Consider the following 27,273-nt stretch of genomic DNA (forward strand, 5'->3'; position numbering starts at 1 on the left):
AGTGCTCAAGGGTTACTCTTGGTTCTGAGTTCATGCATCATTTTTAGCAGTGCTGGAGTGGGTGAGCCTATGTCCTGTTGCATATTGACCCCGGCTTAGCTGCTTGAAAGAAAAGCACCCTACCAACTTATTAGCTTTGCTAACCCTATGTGATTATATTTCCTCAGAAAAAAAGAATTTGTGCCTCACCTGTCCAGATTCCAAGCATCTCCACTGTACATCTCTCCAAGAGCAGGAGCGTGCCCTGCTGTTGAAGTGAGTACTTGAAGAAAGGGGTTTTCCAGGGACCAGCTGCAATAGGTTCTAAATGTCTCACTCTTAGGGGCTGGGGCAGTAGTACAGCCAGGAGGGCGTTTGTCTTTCTTGTGGTTACCAGAGTTATCCCTGCCACAACATCACTAGGTGATATTGTCCCCTGAGCATCACTAGGTATGACTCCAACCCTCACACTTCAGAATTTGTCTTGACACATGAGAATTTTTTATGCATCTTTTTGGAGTTGGAGTGTTTCTCCTGTCTTTCCCTCTCCCCCTCACCTGCTCCATTTGCTACAAATTTGGAGATAGTCAGAGACTCTCCCCCTCTTGTATCTGTGTGTCTGAGATGCAGGGGGAGACATGCCATGTCCCCCAAAGGTAAATCAGGTGCTCAGCCCTCTGAGCTCCTCTCCTTGGGTGTATCTCACTACCTGGGGAGAAGATGAGGTGAGATTTGGGGCCACACCTGGTAGTACTTGAGGTCTGTGTCCTGCTCTGTGCTCAGGGGACTAGTGGACACTGGATACAAGGGAAGGCCCTCTGACCTTCCAGGTAGCTGGCATCTGCTTCAGTCTGGTGTGCTCTCTCCTGTTTATACCTTCATGGAAAGTTCTTACATGTGAAATTTCTAGAGCCCTTTCAACAGATGGCTGTTAGGGGAAAATGAAGGAGTTGGAGTTGGAGGCTCTTAGCGAAATTTTGGACTTTAAAATCTCATTTGGGTTAAATTTAATTTTTCTTTTTTCTTTTTTCTTTTTGGGACACAGTGGTAATGCTCAGGTGTTATTTCTGGCTTGGCACTCAGGAATCACTCCTGGCAGTGCTTGGGGGACTGTATGTGATGCCAGGGATCGAACATATGCCCTGCCAACTGTACTATCACTCTGGATCCAAGTATAATATTTCATCCTCTTTTTCTTTTATAAAATCACGTAACCATAGGAGTAAAATCATAGTCTGAAAACCTGGCCTGTAAGCTCTGAGCATTTCTGGATGTGGTCCCAAAACAAAACAACAAACCCAGAGGACTGAGCGTTCAGAATATATTACTAGATTTCACACCTCTTCTGTTGGCAGTTAACTCCTCATTGCCTTTATTTGGGAAGGAGGAGGATTGGCTATGCAGGATTTTGCCAAACCAAGCAGTGCTCCGGGATCATTCCTTGGCAATTCAAGTTCTGAAGTTAAGTCTTTTGCGTTCATGCAAGTGCCCTGCCACTCACTCTCAGCTCTTCCAGACCGCTGCAAACCTTTGAAATTGTAGCCTGTACTTCTGGCTCAGGTTTGCTCCAGGAGGCCCAAGGTACCAGCAACCCTGCCCTGCCCTCTATCTACCAGCTGGGCCTCATCCCTGCCCCCTGCAATATCTTTCTCACAAAGTTCACATTATTTATATAGAATTTGAATTCCTGCAGTCAGAGATAGGCCAGGAATGCAGGACCTGTCCTTGCAAGCAGTCTGCCATGGTAGTCTCCTGTAAAACGCAGGATTCCCCAAGCACCACTCTGGTAAGGTCAAAGATCTGCCACCTGTAGCGCCCAAATCCAAACCTGCATTCTACAAAACTGGTTGGTGGAGGTTGACTTGTGAACAAATTAAGTATACATATAGATTTAGATATACACACATACACAGACACACACACACATATTTATATATACATGTGTGTATACACACACACACACACATACATGAAATGAAATTCTGTCATGAATCAAAAAGGGGGATAACCAGGCTCTTATAGATAAGCATATATGGTCTTTGGGTCTTGGCCATTGATGGGATTACACGGCACCGGGGACAGTTGGTGGGTGTAACGCCTACATACTGGAAGATGGGAGATCTGGGTGGAGGAGGCCCAGTCCCAATACGAGCAGCCTGGAGATCTCAGCCCCAGGTCCTGCACACCTGGGTTCCCGTGCCGTTTCCTTCATGCGTGAGGCTCGTCCGAACTTGTGGAGAGTGGTCTTAAGCATGGCTGTCTCTCGAACCAGAGGTCGTGAGCTGCCGGGGCTCTGCTCGGGCTTCGGAGGGAAACTCAACACACCCTCCTCCAAAAGGCACCAGTGAGAAAGCCAGACACGGAGGCAGGAGACTACTTGTTTTCTTTCAGGAGCAGGGTTTTATAGTCTCTGGGTCTTGGACATTGATGGGATTACACAGCACCCGGGGCAGTTGGTGTGTGTAATGCCTATATACTGGAAGATAGGGGATCTGGGTGGAGGAGAACCATCTCTTTTCTCAGTCTCCTTCATTCCCCCTGTCTCCCTGAAGCTGCTCTTTTTCTTCTCTCACCACTACTCCAATCCACGCCTCCTCACGGGAAGCACAATGAAAAATGATTTTCTAGTCTTCCCCATCACCTGCAGCCCATGTAGAAAAAGCAGCCCTAAAGATGTGTTACTCCTCTCATTCGACCAGCAACTTAATTGACATATTTAGTCCTAATGATTAGCATTCTGTATGAACATAGTAATAGACACTTTTAGACTTGTTGGTGACTCTCCTGGGGACTTCTCACCACAGATTCAGACTCAGGCCGGTTCAATCACTCCCAATCCCAGCAGCGTCCAAGTCTAGTTATTACTTTTTGATTCGTGACAAAATTTGTCCATGACCAGGCTCTTATAGATAAGCATTATGGTACTTTGGCCAGGCCCATTTCGATCCCAGCGTAGCTAGCTCACCACTTGCCCTGGGTTCATCTAGTCCCTCATCGGACCCTTCTTTATGAGATTGAGGAAGTAAGGGCAGCTGAGGCTTCAGTCAAGAGAGCAGATGTCCAGGAGGTAATATTATCTGGAGACCAACTCTCAAGCTCAGGCTTTTCTTTGTAACTGTCTTCCTGTATCCATACAGAAAGCAAATGCTCTGAAATAGCTAACCATGCAAAAGACATTAAGGAGAAGAGAAAGACAATATTTAAAAGTCAAAATCTGATCAGGAGACAAAGGTAATTGAAAGGTTATGGGCAATCAAGAAACATAAGATCTCACCTGCCAGGGAGCAAGGGCAGACCACTATTATACTACAATACCTGGTGATCCTCAAAGATTTCTCTTGGCTCTGCACTCAGGTATTATTTCTGATGGTGTTCCTGGAAACTACAGGATCCTGGGGATTGAACCTAGGTTGGCCATGTGCAAACAACGCCCTACCCAGATCTACAGTTGCTCTGGTCTCAGTTGGAGAGTTTAGATACATGTAACTGTGCACAGAATGTTGTTTGAAAGGATATAAGGGGCGCCTTGATGAAATCTTTTATAAGTGGGAATATGGGTCAGGTCCCAAGCGCTCCACATCCCAGGAGACCATTCTGTTTACCTGTGATTTCTCACAAGGATGGTCACATTCCTGGATCCCACACATGTTATTTTACTAATAATAGAGGTAAAAAGGAAACATTTACAATTGGATAAAGGAAAATTCCATCCATCTATTTGTCAGATGATGCGCAGAGGACCCTTTGGAATTCTGGACATTGTACCTAGATTGACTGCATGCAGCGCACTGTACTAGCCTGATACTCTCAGTTTGAAATCATGTTTCTGAAACTGCCTCCTGGGGTTTTCTTTGAAGCTGAGAGTCCACTGCTCACGTGTTGTCAAGGGGTAGAGCGTTGGCCAGACCTTGCTCTCTGATGTTCTTACCAGCCTTTGTTCCTCTTCCATGTCTCCAGCTCTCTGGGTTTCTACTAAGCCAGTTCCTCTCTGAATCCTCAGGGTTGGCTTCGGAGTCACTGCTTTCATCCCCATCTGGATTTATTATTTCCCCAAGAAACTCATTGTCCCGTACCCTACCAGCTACCTACCTACAGAGCTTAATTTCTTTTGACATGAAAACTCTCATGGCATAGACTAATGAGTGCAATCCGCTGTTCTTCTACATGGCAGTAGCCAGCCCTGGTGGAATGTCTCTTCCTGCACACTGTGATAAAGGCTCAAGTGAGTAATTTGGCCCTCATCCCCACAGCGATGCTGAGACATGTGGGATGTGTTCTGAGGTTGATCAGAAGATCACTCTTCCCATGTCCTCAGCAGTATCACTTTCCCATAGAAGCCCATATTGGACAGAATTCCCAGAAATGTAAGCACTGTGGACAAACTTTTGAGTCCAGCATGATCTCGGTGGGACTATGTGAACATCCACACAGGAGAGAAACTGTTTAAGCACTGTGCGAAGGCCTTTGATGGATCCTCATACATTATACATAGGATATTTCATACTTGAGAGTCCGTATGCATGTAAGGAATGTGCTGTGGCCTTTCTCTGACTCATACATCTTAGTATGCACAGAAAAAGTCACACTGGAAAGAAACCATATGCATATATAGAGTGAAAGTCTTTGCTTATTCCACAAGCCTTAATACACAGAAAAACTCACACTGGGACACTGGAGAGATAACTTATATTTGGGAGCAATGTAGGAAGGCCTTTGCTTCTTCCTGAAGTCTTAGTTTTCATAAATTCTGTTTTGTAGAAAACCCTTATATATGTGAGGTTGGTGGAAAGTCCTTTCATCTCAGGTCTTTCTGAGCATAGGAATGTTCATACAGGTGAATGAAAAAATGTTCGTGTCACTACTGTGGGAGGGTCTTCACTTACTATTCAAACTTTTTTGTCCATAAGAAAACGCACATTGCAGTGAATCCATGTATATATGTAAGGAGTGTGGCAAGGCCTTTGCTTATTTCACAATCCTTTTGTGACACTGAAATTTTCATATAGGAGACAAACCGTATGTTTTTTATGACTTTTGCAAAGCCTTCACTTTCCCCTAACTCCTTATTAAATATAGGAAAATTCATTCTCAACGAAGACGTATGTAGGGGTGTGGGAAGATTTTTACTCAATCCTCAACCTTTTTCTGTGTGAGAAAAATTTATCCTGGATTGAGGCCTCATATATGAAATGACTGCAGGAAGATTTTGATGCAATTGGCATAGCTTTCTGAACAGGAAAATTCACAGTGGAGAGAAATCTCATAAGTGTAAGGAATGTGGAAAGGTGTTCAGTTTGTCTCCAGCCCTTACTGCACATGTGAAAAGTCATTTTGCAGTGAAAAACTACATCTGTCAGGACTGTGGGGAGGACTTTCCTGGATCCTCGGGCCTTATGCATAGGAGAATTCACACTCGAGAGAAGCTATATATAAATATACATATTTATATATGTAAGAATATATATTTATGTAAGAACGTGGAAAGGGAATTATTCTCACCTGTAACTTTAAAGACAATCCTGGAGAAAATCCTGTATGTAAGGAATATAGAAAAGCTTGCATGTTCCCTCAAGTTTTAGTAAATATAAAAGTTATGTTGGATCAATCACTTCCATGGTAACAATGGCCGGCGTCAGAACAGGGCCCTTAGGTAAAACAATTTTAGTTTCAACAAGTAGGTGGGGGATAGATAGAAAAGTACAGTAAGGAAGGAAATAATCCTGTTATACGTGAAAGCTTCCTGTGATACTAGTACCGTAAGTGAAAGGTACTTGCTGATTATCCCCTGCACCATGGTTATGACAATGTCCTGGCATGTGGACTTCCCAGTATGTTAACTGGTAAATAATGTATCTTAGTGATAAGGCAAGGTGGAAGGAATTAAATAAGAAGTAAATAGGTACAAACATTGCATTTTGCTGGTTACTGTCACGACTCACCATGGTTTCATTCTTTGCTGTGACTCTGACTTGGCTCAGAGGCCCTGCTTTGCATAGATCATGGCATAGATCAACCAGGATGCAGTGGTTCACCTTTTTTGACGTTGTATAGACAGTTAAGCCTCTATTCTTCAGGCCCTTCTGTGTTATGTTCTGGGAGTCTCATCCCGCAGTGCTGTCCATAATTTGTGTCCAGGTAGAGCCACATGCAAGGAAGCACTTCATTCGCTGTAGCAGATCTGCACTCATTGTATTCAGTTTTCCATTTGATTTACACAAACATTGAGGGTAAATGTTTTGAGACTTACACTTTGTAAGCAGTAAAATCCTGACAATCTCTTATACACCAAAATGGGACCATATAGAATCCAGATGATTGAACCTGAGTCAGCTGCGTACAAGGCAAACACCCTATCCACTGTGCTCTCGCTCCAGCCAACCAGCCTTCCACATTTACCTGCATTTTCCTAGTTGTTCTCTGCACAGCTGGTGTCTGGCCCTTTAAGACTGCTTGCAGAAGCGGAAGTGACGTCACAGCAGGGCATTTACATGTTTTCATGCAAGATGCTGGATCAGGCCTCCATTTGTTAAGCAGGTGAAGGAAGAAGAGGCTGTTTGTCCGTAGTGGAAGGGGTCTGTGAAGGCCGGTTTCGTGGCAGGACACTAGCGGCCTCCCGTGAGCACCCTGCACCACGCTTCCCAGTTTCTGCATTGAGGGGTGGAGCCAAGCCAGCTCTAAGGACACTTTTAAGCTTTTTCAACTGATATCCACACGGTTCCTGGTTCCTGCCGCCCGGCGTAGTTTTGTAGGGGACTGGAGCTTTGGTGAGTGCATTGGGGGCTGTGCTGGGGCGCAGGGGTCGCGGGTGTGAGTGCGTGATTCTGGGGATCCCCTGCAGCTCCGTCGTGGGATGGTAGCAGGTGGGTGCGGGGCCGAGTGGGTGGGGCGGGCGCTTGGCCGTCCCTACCCTCCCAGCTCGGGACTGCGCTGGGCCCTGTCTTGGACGCTTTGGCCCCAACCTCACTGCTGTAGAAGCTGCAGGTTCACTTAGAGGACCTGAGAGATAGCACAGCGGTTAGGGCGTTTGCTTTGCATCTGGCCCACCCAAGATCGATCTCCAAGCTCGACCACGATGGGTGCCTGAGCGCAGTTAGAAGTTTCTCGTCCATATCGCCGTTGGTGCCTCCAAAACTATAAAAGGACTGTTCGTTTTTCAGGGGCAGCTCCCTGATGGCAAAGAACACTGTAGCCCTCAGTCACTATTCATTAGTAGCCTTGATTTCCAGACCATCCCTTGGGTGGGGTTCTAGGGGTGGTTGCGGTTTGCAACTGAAAATTTACTTTGGGGCTATTTTTAGTTGTATTTGGGCACAAATATGTAATCTCGGGGCTTCCTTAAAGAGCCCTCCCGTTGATCATCGATTTGCTCGAGCGGGCCCAGTAACGTCTCCATTGGAGACTTTGTTGTTACTGTGTCTGGCATATCGAATACTCTCGGTAGCTTGCCAGGCTCTCCAAGAGGGGCGGAGGAATTGAACTCGGGTCAGCCATGTTGGCTGCGTGCAAGGCAGACGCCCTACCCGCTGTGCTATCGCTCCAGCCTTAAGGAGCAGCACTCTTGAATTCTTTTTATTTTAAGTTCTTTAGGTTTCATGTGAGATGCTGAATATCAATCAGGGTCAGCATGGGAAGCGCCCCTCCCAGCTTAATATCTCTGACTACACATTGTTGTTTTTTCTAACGTAGAATTTCTGTATCCTAAAACCAATTTGAAAATTGCACCCCGACTCTTCATCTCTCCCTGATTAGGCAAAACCCGGCTATTACACTGAGAGTTGTGTTCAAATAATGTCTGGACATGCGCTGCATGCCTTTGGTGGCTATGATTGGTCTCCCCACCCTGACCGATGAAGGGTAACAGAGGATCAAAGAAGGAAACGGGCCAGGCTGTTGGTGATCTGCTGGATATTAACCGAAAGTGTCTTAGGCTTCATCTGTGAATTGCCCCTTTTGCTCCTCCCAGAGAAGCTTATCATGTCCTTGCTAACATCCCTGATTTAGTTAAAGTTTATCTTTAACATTTCCTTTGTATTTTTCTTCGCGTTGTCTCAGTTCCCCAGGTCAGTCTTGATTACTTATATGCCATAACTTTCTGGTTATTCTCAACTTTGTATTTGTACTACTTTGTAGTTGAAGTGGCTGTGTATTTGTACCTGCTTTCCTGTTTCCCCTATAGCATTTTTATGTTTTCACTCTACAGCACTGTTCTTTGGTTAAACACACAAAGACCATCAATGCTTATACTCCAGGTATTTCGGAGTAGATGGACTCAAGTATATCTACTCCTGGGCATAATTGCTTGGTCATAATTACTTGACTCGGGCTTCAGTTACTGTAGTTCCTAACACCCCAAAAGGAAGGTTCTGCCGTGGAACTTGTATGGACCAGGGGCAAGTGGGAAAACTACCCCAGCTTCGAAATGGAACATTCTAGAAAGCACGTGTGCATGGTCTTGATGCAAACAGTTACAACATTAGAGACAGGATCCCCATGGGGAAGGACAAGGTGAACTGGCCTGAAGACTTAGTCTGGGATTTACAGTAAAAGCCTTGCTTGCTCTCAGAGCCCAGAGAAGTAAGTGTTAAAAGCCTTATTTGCTCTGGAGGCTGGAGAGATAGCACAGTAGGTAGGGTGTTTGGCTTGCACACGGCCAACCTGGGTTCGATTCCCAGCATCCCATATGGTCCCTTGAGCAATGCCAGGAGTAACTCCTGAGCGCAGCGCCAGGAGTATCCCCTTGTATCACCGGGTGTGACCCAAAAAAGCAAAAAGGAAAAAAAAAGCCTTATTTGCTGTCAAAGCCCAGAGAACTAAGTGTTGGGATATTTGTCTCTTACTGTGTTTATCCAAGCAACAAGTGTTGATAACTTATACAACTAGAGGAAAAGATAAAAGCAACATAGATGTCCCTGGGAGACAGAGTGTCTCCTTGGGTAAATCTCCCCATGAGAATTTACTCTGCCAAATGTTTATCTGCGTAAATGATCAGTCAGCCCTCTGGTATGGTGTTTATCTGTCCCTTTTAGATGCCAGGGTAGCTCACAGCTCTCCTGGGTCCTTTCAGTCTCTTGCTTTTGGGGTGCTAAGAACAAAGGGCAGATGAGGCTTAAGTCTCATATACATGACAATGCCCAGGAGTATATAGTATCTGCAGTTAATTAACTCTGGTTACAAAAGAATAATATTGCCTTCCTTTGTCTAGACAAAGCTGAGGGCTGGGGGCATGGCCATCCCAATCCTCCCAGCACAATCTTCCCAACTTGGGACTGTACTGGTCCTTGTTCAGGAGCAAAAAAGGATATTTTTCTAAAGTAAACTGTAGAGGATATAAAGGAAAGAGAAAGTCAACATTTTATTTACAAATACAAAATCCAGAGATCTCTGGAGAATCTGAATTTACAATTCACAGGTTGTGATTAGGGAAAATGGGTGAATAATGTATAGGGGAAGCAGAGCACAGGGAATTAAAGATGAATACTAAGGAAATGGGTGTGATTGGGATGGGTGTTACTCAGTAAGCCTCAGCTCCTTGTAGCAGAGGAGAAATGATGAACCAATGTTAAACCTAAATTGTTTAGGACTAGAATCCAACCAGGCTAAAGGATTTTGTTGTTTTTTTAAGCAAGAAAGTTTTGGTTTTCCAGGAGTAAAGACATTTGGTCAGGAATCCCACTGGGTGTGCTAGGAGCGTGTTTACTTAGACCCGGAGCCATAGTACTGTGGGTAAGGAACCATCCAAGCAATCGACCCAGGTTCTATGCCCTGCATCCCATATGGTCTGTACCAGAGTGATTCCTGCGTGTAGAGCTAGGAGTAAGCCCTGAATCTGCCGGTTGTGGCCTCGAAACAAAAATCAAACAAAGTCACACTTATATATACACATATATATGCACAATGGTGAAAGAACAACAGGGATTCAGGAGAAACTGTGACTTTCTGTAGCACGGATAGATCAAAAATATGGGATTATTTTTTCTTTTTTGGGTCACACTTGGCGATGCACAGGGATTACTCCTGGCTGTGCACTCAGGAGTTACTCCTGGCAATGCTCAGGAGACGATATGGGATGCTGGGAATCAAACCCAGGTTGGCCGTGTTCAAGGCATACGCCCTACCCGCTGTGCTGTCTCTCCAGCCCCAAGAATAGGGGATTTTTAAGGACCAGAAATCAGTGTTTCATTCTCGAATTTGTCTTTGTACATCATTTCCCCCCCACCTTCGGTAGAATTTGCCTTTTTTCTTGTTATATTTTTCACCACAGCCTACAGTGCTCAGTGTTTACTCTTGGAGCTCAAAGATCATTTGAGAAGAGTCAGGGTAACATTCTATGTTTAGATATCATTGGTCCGATGTTAGGTGACAATGCAGGATCAGGGGACTTCTCCTTACCCCCAGTCCCCCAGTGTGCGAACGACCAGTCCAGCATTTGCCTCTCCACTCGTTTATTCGAGTCCATCCCCCTTGCAGCACAGATTCACCTGGGTGGCAAAAAGGTTCTATGTGCCTAGACTCTGGCTCTTTAAGGTACCTAATGGAAACGGAAGTGATGTCATAAGTGATGTCATAAATGTCATGGTTCATTTTCCATCCCTCACTCAGACACTGGGGCTGTTGCTCACTTGGCAAAGGACAAGTAAATTTGCTCCCCATCCTGGAACGGGGACTCTGAAGAAGGATTTAGTTGCAGGATTCGAGCAACCTCCTGTAAGCACCCTGCGCCTTCCCGTTTCCACACTCTGAGCCGAGCAGCCGAGCCAACTTGGAGGGCACTTTTGCACTGGTTTTTCACTTGTTCGTCAACATCCAGATGGATCGTGAGGTGTGATGGAGGTTTTAGGGTGACGCAGAGCTTTGGGGTGCAGTGGGGGCTGTCTCAGGGTTCAGGTGTGACAGTTGTGAGTTCGTGATTCTGGCGTGACTCTTTTCTCACGATCGTTTCCAGCTCCGGGATGGGGCAACAGTGGGTGAATGCGGGAATCATCCGAGGGCTTGGCTATTCCAATCGTCCCAGCAGTCCCATGTTTGAACCATCGGTACTAAGCTCGCTTCTGTAGAATCCCCAGATTTAAGGTGCAGAGCTTCAGCCCCTCCACCTAATGGCAGGAGACCTGTTGCTGGTCATCTTCATTTTCTGCTGTGATTGCCGCGATCATGCAGGGTATATGGGGGGGAAGGGGGCCTGCAGGTGGCAGAGGTTTGCCAATGAAAATGTACTTCGGGGGCTATTTTTGCTTCTTTATATTTTAAGGGGAGAGAGAGCAAATATGCGGAGATGCTCATGAGTTACTCGAGTCTCTAAGCTCAGGTATTATCCCTGGTGCTGCTGGGGGCCATATCGGATACAGAGGATTGGTTGGTTCATCTAGTCTAGCACCAAGTTCACATTATTGCCTTCTAACAGCAATACCAGTGTATCTTTTTCTGGTTCATGAATTTCAGGTCCCTCACATCAAGCTGCAAAGCACCCCTGACTATTCATCTCACCCTGAGCAGACGACACCTGCCATTGTGGTAAATACTGAGGTCCCCAGAACAGAGTACCCAGGTGCATGTCCTTGTCTACCCTGCAAGAGAGTGTCGAAGATTTGTTTACTCTAAGTCACATGGTGTAGCCACATTCCAGGCTACGGTTGCCACGGGGCAGCACTGCTGCCAGCTGCAGGGGGCCGCTAGTATTCGGGAGCTCCTGGGCTGAGAGTCGGCCCCTGAAAAGGCCTACAGGGACTTTCCTGTGGGAGCCAGAGAGGAATCTGGGGATCACAGAAGGCTGTTTTTTCTTCCCCTGTATCCTGGGCCCAGGCTGCTCTCCTAAAAGTGCAGCACAGATGCCAACAAAATTTGCATCCCCAGCGGAGACAGGAGCTTCTGCCATTGACTCCCAGAGGCAGAATTGTGAGGCTGTGCCCGAGGGTGTGGCTGGTCTGAGCTCAGGAGTGGGAGGAGGTGCTCCTATCTGGTGCTCAATGTTCCTACTTCTCCAGGTTTTTGCACGGAGCCTCCTGCTGATCCTCAGAACAACAGTGACAGGAGAAGATGGTGACACGGCTTCTGATAAACTGTCCCCAGGTAGGAGTAGAGGAATAGAATGACATGAGGTAGTACCAGGAGTGCCCAGGCTTCCTGGACCATCTGTTTTGAGTTTCTTTTGGATGGATTCCAAGATGAGACTTCCGATCAGACCGTCCCATTCTGCTGTTTGAAGCTGCTTTTGTGTATGTTTATTTTGTTTTATTTAGCCTTGGGGCCGACCCAGTGGTGCATGAGGAGTACTCAAATCTCAGTGCTTAATGCTCATTCCTGAAAGGTCTAGGTGACCAATGGGATGCTGGAGGTCCAAAGGTTTCATCTTGGGTTTTCTGTTTTCTTTGGGGTGGCAGAGCAAGGATTCTTGCAATCATTTCTTGGGCTGCACTCTGGTATTGCCCCTGGCAGTGCTTGTGGACCATATGGGATGTTGTGGACCACCAGTCCTACATGCTGTCCCTGGAACAGCTGTCCTGTTACGCCAACCTGCTGCTTCGGCTTCTTTTGCATTGTTTTTGTCATCAGCTGTCCTCTTGACTCTGTGCTCTGGATTCACAACTGACTGGCCTCAAAGCACCCTGGGGTGTGCTGGCCCCGTTTGCGCCCTGGCAACTACAGTGACTTGGGCCCCCAGACTTGCTTTTCTCCTGTTTTGTCCCTCCTACTTTAGAGAGACTACCTGCTCGGTCATATAGTATTACGTTCACATAATTTTGTGTGTGGATTTCTGGGCATGCGCTGATCCCAAGGAGAAAGAGCCAAGGATCTCTGCGGCTAGTAGAGATGTTGGGATCAAGAAACTTCTACCTTATTTGAGCGGGATTTGGGGCGGTACAGTGCAGTAAGTTCCTACAGGCACACATGCCATGCACTGCTCTGAGTAGTTGTCTATACGGACTGTCGAGTTCTAAATCCTAGTGGTCATGAGCTGTGGGGGTGCAGCGGTGAGCGTGCAGTGTTTTTTGCTACACCCAGGGATAGTCTTTTGGATCGTACAAGTCTGTGTTCAGGTGATCCTCTCTACAGTGCTCACTGGACCAGTGGTGCTCGAATTGGCCGGGTGGTTACCAGGAAAGGCAGATACATCCAAGAACCTTCTGTATAACATCCTCCCACTTTAGCAGATCCAGTTCCCTTATGTGATTTTTGGGGCCCGTCAGTCATGCGTGAGCATGGAGGCTGGTTCATTCGAAGTGGAGAGGCCCAGCGACAATATAGGACCCTGGGACCTGGCCTCAGAGTAGTGGGAATGAGGCTAAGATAGACTCTGACTCCCACCCTCTTCGTGTGCTGACTCAGGACGCAGTGACCTTCCATGATGTGGCTGTGAACTTCACCCCAGAGGAATGGTCATGCCTGGAGGCCTCTCAGCGGAAGCTCTACAGGGACGTGATGCGGGAGACCTACCAGAATCTGCAGGCTGTCGGTGAGAGCAGTGTGGAGCCAACCATGTCTGAACAGACCCACGTTGGCTCCCTGGGGTTGGGCGGCAGCTGTGTGTCCAACAGTAGCTCTGTGACTGGCGTGCAGTAGCTCTTCCCTCCCTCGTTTTTTTTAGGGTTCACCTGTGGATACTCAGAGCTTACTCTCAGCTTTGTCTTCAGGAATTACTCTTGTGGGGTAGCCGGACCGTATGGGGTGATTCAGATCAACCGTTTTCGACTGTGTCCATGGGAAGATCCCTATCTGCCCAGTTTTCACTCAGGTCCCTTTAAATACTTCCATCCATTGGTGCAACAATTTACTTTGTGTACTACACAAAATTTTGTGTGTTTAATTGGTTTTGCTGTTGCCTTTGTTTGGGGGGCACAGTCCACAGTTCTCTTGGCTCTGTGCTAAAGGATGACACCTAAGAGTGTTCAGGGGCCATTTGGAACCATATATTGAAACCTCTTGGCAAGTTAAACTGTCGATGCCTCACCCCCCGTACTTTTGCACCAGTCACTCAAGTCAGACGGTTTTTGCATTTTCTTTTTTCCTTAGGGATTAGGGATTATTCCTGCCTTTGTATTCAGGATCCACACCTGGACTTGCTCCAAGACCATATGGGCTGCCTGGGATCAAACCCACATGTGTGTGCAGGGCTTCTGTCTTATCTGCTGTACTTTCTCTTTCACACCACAGGGTATTTGATATCTCGTCTCTCAACTCATTAGACGCAGCCCTATTTCAGTGCTTTGATTTACTTCTAATGGTTCTTGTGAGACGTAAGCAAGACTTAGGTTTTGCTTCTGGACTCTGCACTCAGGGATCGCTCCTGGCTGGCATGAGGGACCCTAGGAGATATCGGGTATCACAACTGGATTGTCCGTGAGAAACTCCTGCTGTGATCTCTTTCTGGATACATTTTTAGCTTAAAAAATAAGGGTCTCTTGTCACCCTTGGCCATTTCCAGATTTATTTCCACTTAGTTTTACTGAAATCCGTGAACAGTTCATGAGGGGCTCAGGAAACCCCATGTGCTGCTGGGCCTAGAGAGACAGTACAGGGAGGAAAGAGATTTTCTTGCAAGTGGCGCACGTGGGTTAAATTCCCGGCAACCCATGTCATCCCCGAGCACCAGCAGCAGTGATTTCTGAATACAGAGTCAGGAGTCTGCCCTGATCATTGTCAGGTGAGACCCAAAACAAGACAAAAAACAAAAACATACTGTGCTAATCAACCCCCTGTCGGTCATACACAAGGCCAGGTCTAGAGTATTTGTGATATTTTCTTCGGTCTTAACTCTTGAATAACTAGAAATATGTGGAATTTTGGAAATGGACATTCTGTTCATGCTTTTCAGATATATGCCCACTTATATCAGGAAAACATGGGCATTTACCTGTCACCTTTTCCCTGTGACTTATCCATGCCTCTGTCTCTGTTGGGGCAGGGCACACTGGAATGAAGCCTGCAGTGATCTCCTGGCTGGAAGGAGGAGCTCTGAGGTCGGGTTGGAGAGGCGTGTGTGCGGGTGAGTGTCTGAGGACCCTTCCTGGCTCAGGCCCGGTGCAGTGTATGGGTGCCCTGAGCATGTGTGAAACATGCTGCTGAGGCCGGGGCCTTGGTGTCCTGGATCCTTGGGTCTGTGCCGCACTCAAGCTGCTCTTCATTTCCCTGGACTGTCAATCACAGAATGATCCTGTAATTTGCTTCCATGGCTTTCGAATAAATAACACCATAACAGAGATAGTTTGGATCTAAACGATAGTACAGCAGGGAGCGCCTTGCAGTGCCTGAATGTGACCTGTTCAATAATCTGTTTAATAACCTGGTTCCCCGAACATCACAGGGCTGCTCAAAAACAAAAACATAACCTAGTGTAGAATTGCCAAGATCCTCACAGTTTTCCACTATCCGAATCTTTTGTTTAGTGTGGGACTCTTTGGACTTTGAGAACCACAGAGATGTACTCTTAACTACATGGCATCATTTTGCTTCATATTGTGACATGTGTGACATGTGTTAATTGCATGTTCTCTTCAGTTACAGAACTGAAACCGCGACTTCAGGATTTGGCAGTACAGCACTTTGATTTGGGAATGGGGTGAGCAAGTACGAGTGAGTTGGTAAGATTCACGAATACAGAATAAATATTATGCCAGCAGGAGTGGACCAAGTATGTGATTGTAAAGGTGGAAGGCTGGGATTGGCAGGGAGAAATTCCAAAACCTGATGCTTGGAGTAGAGGACTCTTAGCTTTGCTAGGTGCTGAAATTCACCATGTATAAAAAGTACTGTGAGTTTTGATTGACTTGACAGTGGTAGTTGTTTAGAAAGCTAATTTCTGCGCCGTAGAGATGGTGCAGTGAGAATTATACTTGTTTTGCTTAGGGATGGATGGTCCTTACCCAGCACGCCTTATAGACAGCATAGACCCACAGAACTGATCCTAGACACTGCATGGTGTGCCCCTCCACCCACCCAACCACAAATAAATAGAAACAACAACAAAGAAAGAAAAAAAAATTCATTGATCCTGAAAGGCATCACTTGTGGTGAGAGAATTGCAATGGCCAGGTGGTCTGCTTCAGCTGCGTTACGATGCAGTGTAGTCTTCACCACTGCATCACAGGTTCCACACGGAACTTTAACCAAACCAACATGTGGATCTATTCATTTTCTCCTGAAATGGATGTGTCCGTTTTCTATAGAAGGAATTATTTCTAGTTGTATTCCTTCATTAATTTAAAAGGGGGGAAAGTCACAGAATTTACTCTCTATCCATCAATGTTGTGCGTCCAACTTACGGTAACATGAAGTTATTCAATAGTAAGACAATTCATATGTCAGTAATTGCATTTTTGCAGTGCATATGTGTGAAATTACATCTGGAGGGCTCAGTTTTTTTGACAGGAAGACTCAGTGAATAAGTCAATAATTAGAATCCTCTGTTGTTCTACAGGAAAACTGCCACCCCGAGTGGAATGTCTCTGATCCTGCACTGTATGATAATGTCTCGAGTGATCAATCCTGCCCTCAGCCCCATGAGGACGCCGAGACAGGCGGGATGTTGTCTGAGGGTGATCAGAATGGTGAGAGCTACCTCACTCTGAAGAAGCCCTCTCCTGGAAAAAGTTCCTTGGAGTGTGTTATTCTCAGTTCACAGACACAGAATTCCCCAATTGGGCACCTGCTATGGAGAGAAGCACTGTTTATAGTGAGTCCCTCACAGCAACATACCCTCAACCACAGTCACCGTGAGCAGAACCCATATAGGTGTAAGTAATGTGGGGGAGCCTCCCCATGTTCTCATCACTGTGGTGTTCCCATAGAAAACCACAGTGGACAGAGTCCCCAGAAATGTCAGCCCCAAGAACAAAGTATGAGTCAAGGGTTACTCCATCATGACCATATGAATATAAATTCAGGAGCGAAACCTTTTGCATGTGAAGCATGTGGGAAGGCCTTCGATCAATCATCACATCTTATTATGCATAGGAGAATTCATACAGGAGAGAAACCTCATGAATGTCAGACATGTGGGAAGGCCTTTATTCAGACCTCTAGTCTTAATAGACCTATGAAAACGCATAGTGGAGAGAAGCCTTATATATGTCAGGAGTGTGCTAATGCCTTTACTCGATCCTCAGGCCTCAGTATACATAGAAGTATTCACACTGGAGAGAAACCGTATATATGTAAGGAATGTGGGAAGGCCTTTGCGAAAGCCTCAAATCTTAGTGAACATAGGAGAATTCACACAGGAGAAAAACCGTATATATGTAAGAAATGTGGGAAGGCCTTTGCGAAAGCCTCAATTCTTAGTGTACATATGAGAATTCACACTGGAGAGAAACCGTATATATGTAAGGAATGTGGAAAGGCCTTTGCTCAATTCTCAAGACTTAGTGACATAGGAGAATTCACACTGGAGTGAAACCGTATATATGGAAGGAATGTGGAAAGACCTTTGCTTTGGCCTCAAGACTTAGTGAACATTGGAAAATTCACACTGGAGAGAGACCCTATGTTTGTCAGGAATGTGGAAAGACCTTTATTTTGGCCTCAAAACTTAGTGTACATAGGAGAATTCACACTGGAGAGAAACCGTATATATGTAAGGAATGTGGGAAGTCCTTTGCTGAAGCCTCAAGCCTTCGTGTACATAGGAGAATTCACACTGGAGAGAAACCGTATATATGTAAGGAATGTGGGAAGTCCTTTACTGAAGCCTCAAACCTTAGTGTACATAGGAGAATTCACACTGGAGAGAAACCGTATATATGTAAGGAATGTGGGAATGCCTTTGCTACAGCCTCAAGCCTTAATGTATATAGGAGAATTCACACTGGAGAGAAACCGTATATATGTAAGGAATGTGGGAAGTCCTTTACTGAAGCCTTAAACCTTAGTGTACATAGGAGAATTCACACTGGAGAGAAACTGTATATATGTAAGGAATGTGGAAAGGCCTTTGCTACAGCCTCAAGCCTTAATGTACATAGGAGAATTCACACTGGAGAGAAACCGTATATATGTAATGAATGTGGAAAGGCCTTTGTTTTGGCCTCAAGACTTAGTGTACATAGGAGAATTCACACTGGAGAGAAACCGTATATATGTAAGGAATGTGGGAAGGCCTTTTCTCAATCCTCAAGCCTTACTATACATAGGAGAATTCACACTGGAGAGAAACCGTATATATGTAAGGAATGTGAGAAGGCCTTTGCTCAATCCTCAAGACTTAGTGAACATAGGAGAATTCACACTGGAGTGAAAACCGTATATATGGAAGGAATGTGGAAAGTCCTTTGCTTTGGCCTCAAGACTTAGTGAACATTGGAAAATTCACACTGGAGAGAGACCCTATGTTTGTCAGGAATGTGGAAAGACCTTTATTTTGGCCTCAAAACTTAGTGTACATAGGAGAATTCACACTGGAGAGAAACCGTATATATGTAAGGAATGTGGGAAGTCCTTTGCTGAAGCCTCAAGCCTTCGTGTACATAGGAGAATTCACACTGGAGATAAACCATAATATATGTAAGGAATGCGGAAATGCCTTTACTTCATCCTCGCAATTGACTATACATAGGAGAATTCACAGTGGAGAGAAACCGTATATATGTAAGGAATGTGGGAATTACTTTGCTGAAGCCTGCTGATTTTCACCCGGGCTGCACCTATGCCAGTATTCTTGTGCTTGGAATTGCTTGTGTGTTAACTTGTAATCAATGGGTCATGTTGATGAAAATAAGGACGAAGTTGACTGAATAAACAGGTACAGAAACAACCTCCTGCTCAGAGCTCTCATGGTTCACTACTCTATTATTGTTTGCTATGCTCTGGCTTGGCCCAGTGGGACTGGTTAGCTGGAATTATGGCAGAAATCAACGAAGATGCAGCATTGAATACTTTGAAAATGGAAAAATAGGTAATCCTTCATTCTTCAGTATTTCCTGTGTTAGGATTTGGGATGCTTGAGCACCCTGCTTTGGCAACTTGAGCGCCAGGTCTAGCCAGCTTGTATGGTGCATTCAAGCTTGTTTCTTACTTGTTCTGGATATCCAGGCTTTCGTAGATGTGGAGCTTTTGAGGGGTGCATTGGGTGCTGTTCTGTCGCTCAGGTGTCATGGGTGAAGGTGCGTTATCCTGAGGGCCCCTGCAGCCACCATCGATCCAGGTCCAAGACGGCACTGGAAGTTGGGCACATGGACTTCAGGCCTTGGTGTGAGGAGCCTGCAAAGAGTGGGGGTCTTGGTCATCTCGTTCCTTCCTACTGGAGACTGTGAAGGACCCTGTTTGGAGCCTTTGGACTGGAAATAACACTTATCAAAACTCCAAATATGTTCATGGGCAGCCCCCAAAGGAAAGGGACACTTTTGCCGTCGGTCATTTTCATTGGATTCAGTGCTGGGTTTGGCACTTTGGGGTGTGTTTAGACAAGTGAGAGGTATATGCCTTGAAAATTTACTCTTTGGATTATAATTTTTTTTTTGCTCTTTGTGTCTCACTCACCGTTTCGCATGGGTTTCTCCTGACTTATGCACTCAGGAATTACTCCTGGTAAAGCTCAGGTGACCATATTGTTTCTGGGATTCGAACCCGGGTTGGTTACGTGCAAGTCAAACCTCTTACCCGCTCTGCTATCACTTCAGCCCCTCTTTAGATTAATTTTAATAGCTGCTTTTATTCAGGGGTGTTGGAAGGGATTCTTTGATGCACAAGTTTTACTTCTGGTTTTGCATCTCAGGAATTATTCTGTGGTGCTGCTGGGTACCTATCGGATGGGGAGGCTAGCATCCTAGTCGCTTCACAGTGATTCCAACCCCACTATTGGTGTTTTTTTCCCCATATATAGAATTTCTACAACACGGGATTATGGTACCGCCAGCAGGTCAATCTGTGCCTCTAGGGCGACTGCATCAGCAGCCTGATGGCACCATCAGACTTCCAGATACTCCGAAATAGATGTTGTGCCTTTGGCCAGACAACAAAAACTTTGGGCAAAGTCTTCCAAGAAAGTAAACAGCCAAAGTTAGGTATGTGCAAGACACAACAACAAACCATTTCCTGCTCAGCTATATAATTGGAGGCAAGGTCTCTCTGGTTCCTGATCAAACCTCTTAAAGGCTACGATCCCAGAGACTCAGAGATAAATCTCGGAACCCAGCAGCTTTTTGCAGAGATGTGCCCGATACCCGCAATGAGCTACCGGCGACAGACCACCACAAGGGGAAAGGGTGTGTGTCTCTGCCTGATCCCACTTGGTGGCTCGGTGGCCACCATCTTCCATAGACCATTGGACAGACAGGTTTGGGCCTGCAGTGACAAGACATGCAAGGCCTCATGGGATTGGGCTGGACTCTGCACTTTCCTCCCCACCTCAATGAGACCCCGAGTCGCTGCCCATGTACGAACTCTCTGGCTCTTGATCACTCTGTTTAATGGCCATGATCCCAGAATCTCAGAAACTAATTTCAGAACCCAGTGGCTTTCAGAAGAAATGTGTTCTGTCCCCACAGTAGGTTACCAAAGCTGGGTATTTCAGGTGGGAATAGGTTTTGTGCCTGGCGGTTCAGTGGCCGCCATCTCTTAGGGCTTCTGGACTGTTAGGTTTGGGACTGCAGTGAGGAGACATGCAGGGCCTAATGGGATGGTGGTGGAGCCGGCCCTTTTCCCCCCACCCCAACGAAACCCCGAGTTGTCTGGCGTCTACGATTGACCTCTGTGGCTCGTGATCAAGGTGAGTAATGGCCATGATCCCAGAGATTCAGAGACAAATCTCGAAACCCAGTGCCTTTTAGCAGAAAAGCATCTGGATCCTGCAGTAGGTTACTGTCCCAGGTCCACCCCAAGGGGAATTGGTTCTGTTCCCCCAACTGCTCCTCCTTGGCGGCTCAGTGGCCTCCATCCGCCAAAGGCCTTTGGAAAGTCAGGTTTGGGCCCACACTCACGAAGATACGTGGGGCCTCGCAGGATGGGTGTGGAGCTGGCCAATTCCTCCTCACCCCAACAAGAGCCTAAGTCATTCCCACAAACCACCTCTCTGGCTCGTGATAAAGCTGTTTAATGGCCATAATCCCAGAGACTCAGGAACGAATCTCAGAACCCAGCAGGTTTTTGCAGAAATTCCTCCAGATTTCGTTGTTAAAATTTCATAATTCCAAAATCATATGTTATTTATAACCAGCAATTGAAAAAGAATTGTCTACTGTTACGTTTTCACCAGATCTAAGTGTCGGAATAAAATCCCAAATAATAATGGTGGGTCTTGTGTCAAAATATTGAATGTAATCAAAGTAGAGAGAATAATTGGAAATTATCTGCCCCACAGGTAGAGGAAGGCTGTGGAATGGCGTTATACTTGAGTTTTTAGTGATGGAAAATGGGCACGGTGAAGGGACGGGTGTTTCATTGTATGACCGAGACTTAAACCTGAAAGCTTTCTAAGTGCTCTCCCATTTTCCCCTGTTTTCTCCCATTTATTTAGAAATGGCCAGAGTAATAGTAGAGCAAGTAGGATGTTTACTTTGCATGTGGCCAACCCAGGAGTCCTCCAGTCCACAACATCTTTTCATTGCTCATTGGACATTGAGCGTCCCCTTCTCATTCCTAGAACATGTAATGTGGGGGTGTGGCATGGGGTAGGGGTGTCTTCTCCCTGGAGCTGTTCATTACGGACGGATCCAGTGCTTTCCTTTCTTGACTTTATTGTGATTTTTCCCTATCTGTCAGGTATGTCAAGTAGTCCATGTGTTTCAAGGCTCTTGTTTTCCCAGTTGTATAACTGGCCAAACTGTACACCTAAAGGGTCGGGTGCCCTTTCTGGACTCCTCTCAGTCAATCTGACACCATGCATATCTTTGCCTTTGGATCATTGCCATGGTTTTTTGAATATGGGAAGAAATTGAGTTTTCTTTTGTTATGGGGCCTCGGGATGCTCAGCAGTTATTTCTGGTGGTTCTCATAAGTTGCTTTTAGCAGTGTTCAAGGATCAAACCCTGTCAGCCTCAATGCTAGGTAAATGCCTACCTACTGTACGCTTGTATGCACCAAAAACTGTTTTATTATGTGTATGTTAAATTGTGACTGTGAGCCCATAGTGAAGTTAATTAGGACGAGAACAGCAGTGCATCACGGTGGGTTCTCGTCTTACAGATGCCGCCTACCTTCGATGTCCAGAATCCCCTATGGTATCCCAAGCATCACTGGGTCTGATTAAAAACAAAACCCAAAAGGATTTTTGGGGGGATTGCTGAGCTCCTCCCAGCAACACTTCCCACACCTTATCCCTTTCTGTAGACTTGCTTGGACTGTGAGAACTATGGAGATGTCCTCCACCTGCTTGGTTATTCAACTGCATTCCATTCAACATTGGACTAATTCTCATTGTGCATTTTGTTTGATTTCAGAACTCAAATCACAGGTTTATGATGTGACATTACAGCAATTTCTTTAGGGAACAGGGGTATTGCATACAAGTGTGCTGTAAGATTCTCTTGTTTAAACTATTATGCCATTGGAGTGCTCAGTGGACCGAGCATGCGACTTCAAAGGTGGGGTCCAGCTCCATCCGCACAACCACATCTATGGTCTCAGTATCACAGGAAAAATATCAGAGCCTGATGCCTGGACTAGAGGGTCTTTAACCTCAGTGGGTGCTGAAATCTGGAAATTTATTTTATTGTATTGTTTTTAAAACTCTTTATTAAAATGCCAGCATTTTAAATGTTATTGATAGTTGTATTTAGGCGTACAGTCTTTGAACACCAATTCCTGCATCAACTTCCCTCCACCCGTGTTCCTGTATTCCCTCCCCACCCAGGTGCCCACTCTGCCCCCACCTGTCATCTGGACAAGCATATGACTAGGTTTCAGTGGTTACAGCTTAGATCTCTTGTTTTCAGTTCTGTTGCATCTGTGTTTTGGGTAAATGGCTACACCCCTCACTCATGTCACTGGCATAAATGAATCCCTGATCCCTGTAAAATTCCGGGTCTCTTCCGCCCCAAATTTCTTTCCTTCTTTGTCCGGCTTCTCTCTAAACACTGGAATCAGGGATGATTTAAGCAGCCCCTTTACATTACATTTCCACATCCAGTGTTCTGTATTCCACAGATGAGTGAACAGCATCCTGTTTTTGTTTCTTTTTCTGGCTAACTTCACTCAAGACAGTATCTTCCAGTTCCAACCATGTTGGTGCATAAAAGCAGTAATTCTAAAACCTAAAAAATATATCAATTGATCTCCCTTTATTCATCGATTTATTCGAGTGGGTGTCAGTAACGTCTCCATGCATGCCTGTTGCGTGCTAGTGTAGCCCAATGGCATCTGTTCTAGGAACATGGAGAGCCTCAAACCGATTTTTCAGGGTCTTGAGGAAGAAATCTGAACATCTTGTAGGTGGGCGTCCACGCAGTCTTTTGACGTCCCGTGGAATGCAGTCAGTAATGGGTCTAGGCCAGTTGTTGTCTGTAAACCTCATTTCGTGTCCAGTCCATCTGATTTTTGATGCCTTGGCAGATGAGACAGCATCCCTGATTCTTGACCGTTGACAGAGATCAGAACTCCAGATTCTATCTCTCATTTGAGTGATGCGTGATATTCCAAGCATAGCTCTTTTGATTTCTCTTTGAGAGACCTGAGTAGCGTTCTCATCCTGTTTTCATAGGGCCCAGGTCTCTAAGGCATATGTTAATGCAGGAAGAACAGTGGAATCGAAGAAATGTGCTCGTAGGTGGAGGTTTTTTGTCCTATTAGTTATTTCTTCAACGTTCTTGAAGGCATTCCAAGACGCTCTTATCCTCCTGCGCAACTCAGGTGCCAGGTCATTCATCATGTTTCTTTCTCGAACTAGGTATATATAACTTGCATTCGGAGATGATGGTTCCATTGAAAGAGAATGGAGGATCAGAAACGAGGTTGTTTCTCATAAACATTGTCTTCGTAATTGTGATGCTTCATAATTCAGCTGTAGTCCGACCTTTCCACACTCACGGTCGAAGTCGGTCATCATTTCTGCCTCTTGGCTGATGTTGGGTGTTATTAGAACGATGTCATCAGCAAAGCAGAGGTGGTATAGTTGCCTACCATCTATCTTCACTCACATTCCTTCCCATTCCAGTCGTCGCATGATGTTCTCAAGGGTGGCACTGAAGAGTTTTGGTGAAATGGTATCACCCTGCCGAACCCCTCTCTTGACATGGATAATTACTTCTTTGTAGAGTGATCAGATCCTCGTAGTGAATCCATAATAGACCTCACGGAGGATCCTGATGTATTGAGTTTGTACACCCTGATTGGCTAGGGCTTCCATGACCGCTTCCGTATCCATAGAAGCAAAGGCCTTCTTTAAATCAATGAACGTTAGACAGAGCGGCTTCTTGAACTCCTGAGAAACCTCAATGAGCTTAGTAATCGTGTGGATATTGTAGATGGTACTGAATCCTTTTCGGAACCCACTTTGTTCACATGGTTGTTCTTCATCTAGTATTCTGCTAATCATATTCAGGATGACTCGAGTGAACAGATTGTAGATGAGAGACAATAGGCAGATTGGGTGATAGTTGCCAATGTCATGGATGCCTTCCTTCTTGTATAGTAGTATGGTCTTGCTGGTTTTCCATTGGGATGGAACCTTGCATTCAGACAGCGTGTGAAGAGCCGAGCCAGTGTATTGATGAGTACTGATGGTAAGTTCTTCAAGTGTTCAGGTCTGATCTTGTCTGGGCCAGGTGCTCTTTGTTTCTTTACCGACGAGATAGCATGTTGAATTTTGAAGGGAGAACATTCAGAATGATATATCCATGGTGCAGAATGTGGTATTTGGGCAAGTGGACGTGGCTATTAAAGAGATCTGAGTAGAAGTCATGAATAATCTTCTCCATTTCCCTTCTGGATGATGTGATAGATCCATCAGGATGTCGAAGGGGAGTCATCTTGGTCTTGTAGTTGGTGAAGGACAGGCGGGCATTATGAAACCTTTTCCTGGCTTCTGCCGCATCTACCAGCATCTCTGTTCTCCTGTCTTTGAGGTCATCCTTTATGGCTTCTCTGCATTGTTTTGCGAGCTTGGACGTTCGCTTGTGGTTGCCTGAGGCATGTGCCAAGCCACATTAGCGAATAAGTTCAAGAGTGTTCGAAGAAAGGCAGTTTTTTTGTGGTTATTTCTCTCAGCCCCGAGATTCCCAGCAGCAGGAATCTCTGAGCAATGCTGGTGTGACCCTCTCACCACGTATGTTAATTAAAATTCTCCTTAACACACCCTACTTTCTCTGATTGCTGTTACCTTTACCCCAGACATCTGGAGATGCTGGAGTTAAATCTGGCTTCTCCTCCATGGAGAACAAAATAAATGGGACTTCTCATGTGTATAAGAACCTCAAAACTCAGGACAGAAGATGTCACTCTCAGCAATGTGGGGTGCTGTGATATGTGGAAGTGTGGTCTGGAGACCTTTAGAACTGAGTTGGTTGGACACATCGTACTGCAGGAAGGCAAGCCTCTCCTGTGTCACCCTGTTCGCTCTCGGGTAGCTGGCTCTGGAGCACTGCTAACTGGGTATCCTTCCACACATAGAGTGAGTGGGGCAAGCCTCAGGCAGCAGGGACACCCGGACACAGATCCCCAGTTTATTCCCTGACCCAAGGCCCAGTCAGACGCGGCCAGGGCCAGAAGATGCTGGACTCTCTCATCCCCTCTCTTACTTTGCGGGTGTATGAGAGTTGAATCCATCAGAGGTGGCTCTTGGCACACGGACCCCACAAGAATGAAGCAGCACCATTGAGGTCTGGGGTCATCCCCCAACCCCCACCCCACCCCACCTGGTCCACACCTCCTGATCTGACTATATTATTTGAGTGAGGGGGTCGGAAGCAGTGTTGGGGGGCCCCACATCCTTCTGGAGTTCGACTTTGGTTCCCACACTCAGGGAACCTCCACTTGCCCTGCTCCCGCAAATGTCTGCGAAAGCCAATGAGAAGTCTCCCTCGAACAGAAGGGAATACAATCTAGGCTTTTACCTAGGTCAAAGTCCCATTGCTAAGGAGGTTGCCTAGGCAGGTTGAGAGTGGTGATGATCTTCTTTGAAATTCCTTTCCTGGCCTTTTGTTTCTGCAGGAGCTTCTCTGGGTCTGTTGCTGGCCATAGGTGAGGGTGTGATCATAGGTGATCAGGCCTTAGTTCCTCCTAGTTTTCTGCAAGGTTGGCCTTCACAACTTCAGAGCTATTCCTGGGAAATTTACTGCCTTTACCTTGGGAGGGGGAGCCATCCCTATCTGCCTGCATGCCTACATCAATTCCCTACAAACCATTAGGAGTTGCTGAACCTTAGGACGTTAGGAGCCCTCAACACTGGCCCCAGAGGAGTGACTCCTGAGTGCAGAGGCAGGAATAAATAATCCCTGAGCACTGTTGACTATGTCTCCCTCCCCAAAGATGCAAATCCTAAGGTTCCCGGTGCTTCCCAGGTAGCTGATTACTCACTGTGGTACCAGGGGACCATGTGATACTGGAGGTGAGCCCAGAAAAACATCTACAGGCAGAGAAAGCCTTGATCACAGGGATCACTGAAATCGCTCACATCTGTAATTTATAAACCTGATCCCCCTGACATAGCGCTTTCTGTTCAATACATAAAACAAGTACTATTTTGTAGGGGTGGGGATAAGGCACAACCAGAAATGGAGTTACTTCTGTCTCCCCAGGCAGGATAACTCCAGGTGGGCCTGGGAGGGAAAGGGATTATATCCTGTCATCCCCTGCAAGACAAACTCCCAGCAGTCCCTAAAATCTAAATTTCAATTTACCTTGAATGCATCATTCAATCTCCCCCAGCCTTTGGGTGGGATACACAATGCCTCCATTATCTCTGGGTTCCTCATGGCTTGCCCTTTGACCATTTTTTTCATTTTTGTGTCCCACCTGGGTGATGCTCAGGGGTTTCTCCTGAATATGCACTCAGGAATTACTCTTGAAGTGTGGTGCTTGGGGGATCTTGTGGCAAACACTCTGCTTCAACCTTTTGATGTCTTAAATATACACTCCTAGTTCATTCTTTACATTACAGTTCTCAAGTTCAAATTAAACTGGTGTCTTCAGTACTATGAGGGAAAGGGAATTGCTGATGATTGCAATTCAGGGAAACACAAAGATCTTCCCATTCTGTAAACTCTTAAGAGTTCTTGCCACTGTGTATTTTCATACGCCTACTAAGGTCTGAGCTCCTGGTGAACCTGAATTAACCTCCTGAGTTTCCTTATATAGCAAACCATAATAATAATAGTAATGATTACTATTTCCTATGCCAGTGTCCCAGCTCTTGGACTTGATTTGTATGTTAAC

The 27,273-nt window shown here is 45.9% G+C and overlaps 1 protein-coding gene across 1 annotated transcript in view; it reads left to right on the forward strand.

Annotated features, from left to right (window-relative positions):
- LOC130022168 (zinc finger protein 239-like) overlaps positions 1-18,120 on the forward strand; it is a gene marked incomplete at its 3' end in the record, with an annotated part of 130,920 nt that extends 112,800 nt beyond the window's left edge. Inside the window, exons 2-3 of the mRNA XM_056112936.1 lie at positions 17,114-17,311; positions 17,395-18,120. Coding sequence (XP_055968911.1) covers positions 17,114-17,311; positions 17,395-18,120 — 924 coding nt within the window. The remainder of the gene's footprint in view (positions 1-17,113; positions 17,312-17,394) is intronic.
- Positions 18,121-27,273: the final 9,153 nt, after the last annotated feature.

Source organism: Sorex fumeus, unplaced genomic scaffold, assembly GCF_029834395.1.
Source record: "Sorex fumeus unplaced genomic scaffold, SorFum_2.1 ptg000019l, whole genome shotgun sequence".
In the NCBI taxonomy this organism is placed as follows: Eukaryota; Metazoa; Chordata; class Mammalia; order Eulipotyphla; family Soricidae; genus Sorex; species Sorex fumeus.